Genomic DNA, 4,634 nt, shown 5'->3' with positions numbered 1-4,634 from the left:
ATATTTCACGAAATGACCAACATGAACTTAACTGGTCTAGTCATTACAGTTATAGAGGCAATGTTTGTAGAAATCAAATTACTGACCAATAATTTATAAGTCTTTTGAAAGGCAGATATGAGTAATTTTTTTTATTTTCACGGAAAAAAAAAGGGGGAGGGGGCAAAATTACATAGGTTTTGACCGATTTCTTGTGTACCTGAAAATTCTAACGAAAAACTTTTGCCATCTGCATGGCAGCTTTTATCAGATCATGTGTATTTCTGTCCAATTTAAGTTCTGTCTATATGATTTCACATAAAAATAAAAGTTCGATGAAAAATAAAATAGCTAGTTTATACAATTCTAAGCAAACAGACAAAAGGAGCACAGAAACCCGCCGCTCTAACCTCACTGGATTTCAATAAATGAGGCGGATGGCCAATTGTCATCCCAATTTTTCTTTTTTTTTAAATCTTCATCATTAAAACAAAGACGCAAATGCTTCTGTAATGGATTATCTATAACTATCGTGTATAATTGTTCCATATCTTGTATAACAATACGAAGGAATCCATAACTATAATGTGGCTACCAGGTGCTGATGAAACTGATACGGTCCAAGATTCTTTATCCAGTACAAGTAAATGAGTTTCCTAATTCTAACAAGATAATGAAAAGAAAAATCTGTACCGTTATTTCTTTTTATAAGCTCCATTTTTCTTTAGCAGCAGTCCAATGTTGTCATTTGTTTACCACAGGAAAAACCAACACACACATATCTTTAACCCTGTTTTAATATTGTTTAACGAACCAGCGTTTTAGTTCATAGTAACCGAAACTGTATTATGTTCTAAATATTAAAACAGAGGAAGTAAAGTCAATGCAAGATCCAAAATGTTTATTAAAACGATGAAGCAATGACACTGCCAAATATTTCACAGTTATAGATACACATATAATAAAAAGGCTGAATTTAAGCTTACACCATGTTGAAAGTAGAGTAGCAAAAATTTTAAATAACTTTAAAATCACACACAACTTAAGACTAGCACAGAACAAAAAAAAAAAACCTCTTCTCTGAAAATTAAAAACCGACAATTAGACACACGCCTGCTGACGTGCAACAATATATGAATACAACCAATAGACATGGAATTCTACTTGGACTATAATCAGACTTGTGGGTTATTTATCATTCAAATAATTAACATTTGACGAGATAGAAACATCTCATCGCGAAGAGAGAGAAAAAGCTTCGTTACGGATAAATTACTTTACACGAAACTCCCTTTGTATTTTTATTTCAGAGAAAACAGATATTCCACGTAAATACAACCTGTTACAGTAGACAATACATTGTTTTCGAATTCAAAAATTTATCTATAATGTAGTCTAAATGAGTTGGTGTACACAAATTTAACAAACATAATCAAAGTTTATCGTACACACAATATGAAATAGCTCCCTGAACAAATTGGACATTTCTAGTTGTTGTTTGATTCCTCAGTAATCAGACAAACAGTATACAAAAAAAAACACACCAAATGTTAATCACATGTTCAATACAACTAACACCTTTTTTTTGAACAACTAACTTTATGTCAGGCATACATTTTCAGTGTAAAAATCTGTGTTTAATATTCTGAGGTACAAAACCATGAAAAAAAAGTCTCACTGGATACAACTTCTAATTTGTACTAGTTGATTAAAGACTGAGAGCATTTGAGAAACGGCATTTTTGGAGTAGACTGTAAGCAGTACGACTTTGAGATCTGATAAAATCAATGAAATCTGATTCATAAAATCTATTCATATAAAACTTATTATCTGACAACTTTGCTAACAAAAACAATATCTACAATGGCCTCTAATAAACTGTAAAGATAATTTTCCACGTACTGGTACACACACACACACACACATATATATATATGTTTAAACTTCAACTGTCATTCTTTGCCACAAACTTACTATTATTATGTAAACATATTTCATTTAAAGTGAAGTTAGCTGTAATGATGAGACGTGGGTATATGTATACAAGTGGCTGAAGAAAGAGGATACCGCTAACCCTGAGAGGTACCCATTAATAACATTATAATTTTTTAATTAATGACAAAGGATATTATCTGTTGAAGGATCGGGATCTTTGTTTGTTTTTTTTTCCACACAGCAGTTTCAGCTGTAAGTTAACAAACTCGTATTATGCTAAGTGTTCTAAACTTACAGTTAAAAGAAAAGACTAAATGATCTTCCTGGCGGGTAAAGCTAAGACACAATTAAAACAATCTTATCTAAGACAAGTGAATAAAACACAGTCATAAAAACTGTTGCATTTTAATTACATGCTGAACAAAGAAGATAAAAAGATATTGTTTTTGGAAAGGCCTGGTATGGTATCTGTTCAAAAGATAAAAACCATTATTTTTTTTTTGGTTCTTTTATTTGGTTTTCTGCTGTTATTTTTCCAGTGTTTTATTTTCAAATGTCAGTTGTTTCGGCTAAATAGTGTGTCATTTTATTTGTCCCAGACAAACCACCTCTCTCTCTCTCTCTTGCTTTAATTGTTCTTATTCCTTTTATTTTATACTTCCTCCATATATTTCTGGTTTAAGTTAAGAGAAGCATTAAGAAGATTAAATTTTTATAATTTCTCTATCAGAAATTGACAAGCACATATAACTAAAACCCGGCACTTAGGAGTATCTGGTGTTTCTGAAGTTACATGAGAAGAGATTAAAGATTATCAAGGCCCGTTAACGATATACAAAGCTCATGTGAACATTAAAACTTACTGAGAAAAAGTTTGTTCTTTTTAAGTTTCATAAAGCGTACGGTTTCATGCGGAAAAATCACACGTGGATGATTACAGATTTAAAAACGCGAGCGAAACGTAGTTTCCTTTTCATACAGACCGCAAAATCAAAAATACTGAAACATTTAAATACAACAACAACAAATGATCTTTATAAAGAGTAATATACTGAAGTAAAATTATAATGCTATCTGTAAAATTAAAAACAAGAAACATTAAAAAGTTATAATAAATGACCTTTTAATGAACCAGATTGTTTCTGAACATCTGAAATTTTTTATTGTATAGAAAGAGTATATGTCCGTTAACCAAGATATCAACGAGAAATATAAACTAATACAATATATATATACATATATATTTTTTTTTTTGGTAAAATAAGAAAGAAAAATTTTGAGATATAAATAAAAATAATCTCTGTATATTCATTAGAAATATTTTGAAAATTTGAGTGGATCCAGTAACATTTCTGGTGAAAATATAAGATTCAGTTAATACTATTAAAAAGTCAGGTTTTCCATACAAGAAAAAGTCTTTCTCCTCAAAACTTACTTGTGGGTCATGTGACCTAGTCATTAATAAGCCAGATTTATTCTAATAAGGCCTGCTGTGGTGAAAATTTATGGATAACCTAACAGTGACTTATCACCCCATATTCTGGAGCTTTTCTTCAACAAGATAACTATTTAGTATTTGAAATTATATTCGTACAATGTTGTGTATATTTCCAAAGAAGTAAGTGCAAAAATAATAAAACTGGCCTTAGAATAATAAAAACGACATGCATTACAATATAACACAAGATATTTCATCTTCTAGCTGCTAGGATATGACAGAGGCACTGCGTAAAACATGGCAGCATTTTGAAGTAAATAGTTTTGTACCCATGTGTGGCAATCAAAGTGATGGAAACTTTTGTAAGTTGCTTATTTTCTCTGGCTTTATTAACCAGTACGACAAACCAAATTAACACTTGACAGAACATCAACATCAGACTAATAAAACCTTTGCTACTGCACGAGGTTTGATCGACGAGCGTGGATCACTTTGCACCGGGTATCTTCGACAACACCTGAAAGGAAAAAAAAAATGCAGGATTCTTCTAGGAACACATTTTTTTGTTTATAACAACTTAATTCTTTGCTTTTTTAATGAGGTTATTGTATCAGTATGCTACTGTGACTTCTCTGTCTTAATCAGGTTATTCTCTAAACATTTGTGTTGTTTTTTGTTATAATTTGTAGTCATTCTAGAATGAAAAGGGCATAATATATATATTTCAAAATTATTTTATGGTGATTATGAGATCGGTCAAATCTACCGAACCCGTACAGAGATTCATTATTGAAAATAAAAGATAAAATATAGTTTTATTTCTTAAGAAATGTTTGACTATTTGGACATCATAAGGATTTTGGATGTTCGATAGGCAACATGCAAAAAAAAAAGAAAAAAGGCATGAGAAAAACATTGCTTAACAAACCTTAAGACTTATTAAAAAAATCTGATATTTTGTTTATGAAAGCATCGTAATGTTGATTGATAATCTGCCAAATTTCGTGAACGTACGCTTACGTATTTAAAAGTTATAGCATGAAAACTATAACAATCACAAAATGGTTACAAGGTCAGTCCCAGGGATCAAGCCTGTGCTGAAAGAGTTAATGAGGTTATTGTACCAGTAAGTGTAATATTATCTGTACCTTCATAAGACAAAAAACATGAAACTTTTAATGATTCTCAGTACCAGCTCATAAATACCAGGTGAAAAATGATCACCATATCGGTTTCATCAGCACCTGGTAGCCACGTTAAAAAATGATCACCATATCGGTTT

At 30.9% G+C, this 4,634-nt stretch overlaps 1 protein-coding gene across 1 annotated transcript in view; it reads right to left on the bottom strand.

Annotated features, from left to right (window-relative positions):
* Positions 1-863: 863 nt before the first annotated feature.
* Positions 864-4,634, bottom strand: part of LOC106476499 (flotillin-2-like) — a 13,709-nt gene continuing 9,938 nt past the window's right edge. Inside the window, exon 7 of the mRNA XM_013937157.2 lies at positions 864-3,869. Within this exon, the coding sequence (XP_013792611.1) occupies positions 3,840-3,869 (30 nt within the window). The 3' untranslated portion in view covers positions 864-3,839. The remainder of the gene's footprint in view (positions 3,870-4,634) is intronic.

This window comes from Limulus polyphemus, unplaced genomic scaffold (assembly GCF_000517525.1).
Source record: "Limulus polyphemus unplaced genomic scaffold, Limulus_polyphemus-2.1.2 Scaffold10734, whole genome shotgun sequence".
NCBI classification, from domain to species: Eukaryota; Metazoa; Arthropoda; class Merostomata; order Xiphosura; family Limulidae; genus Limulus; species Limulus polyphemus.
Note: the sequence above shows the minus strand (reverse complement) of the source record. Positions and strands in the feature narration are given on the sequence as shown.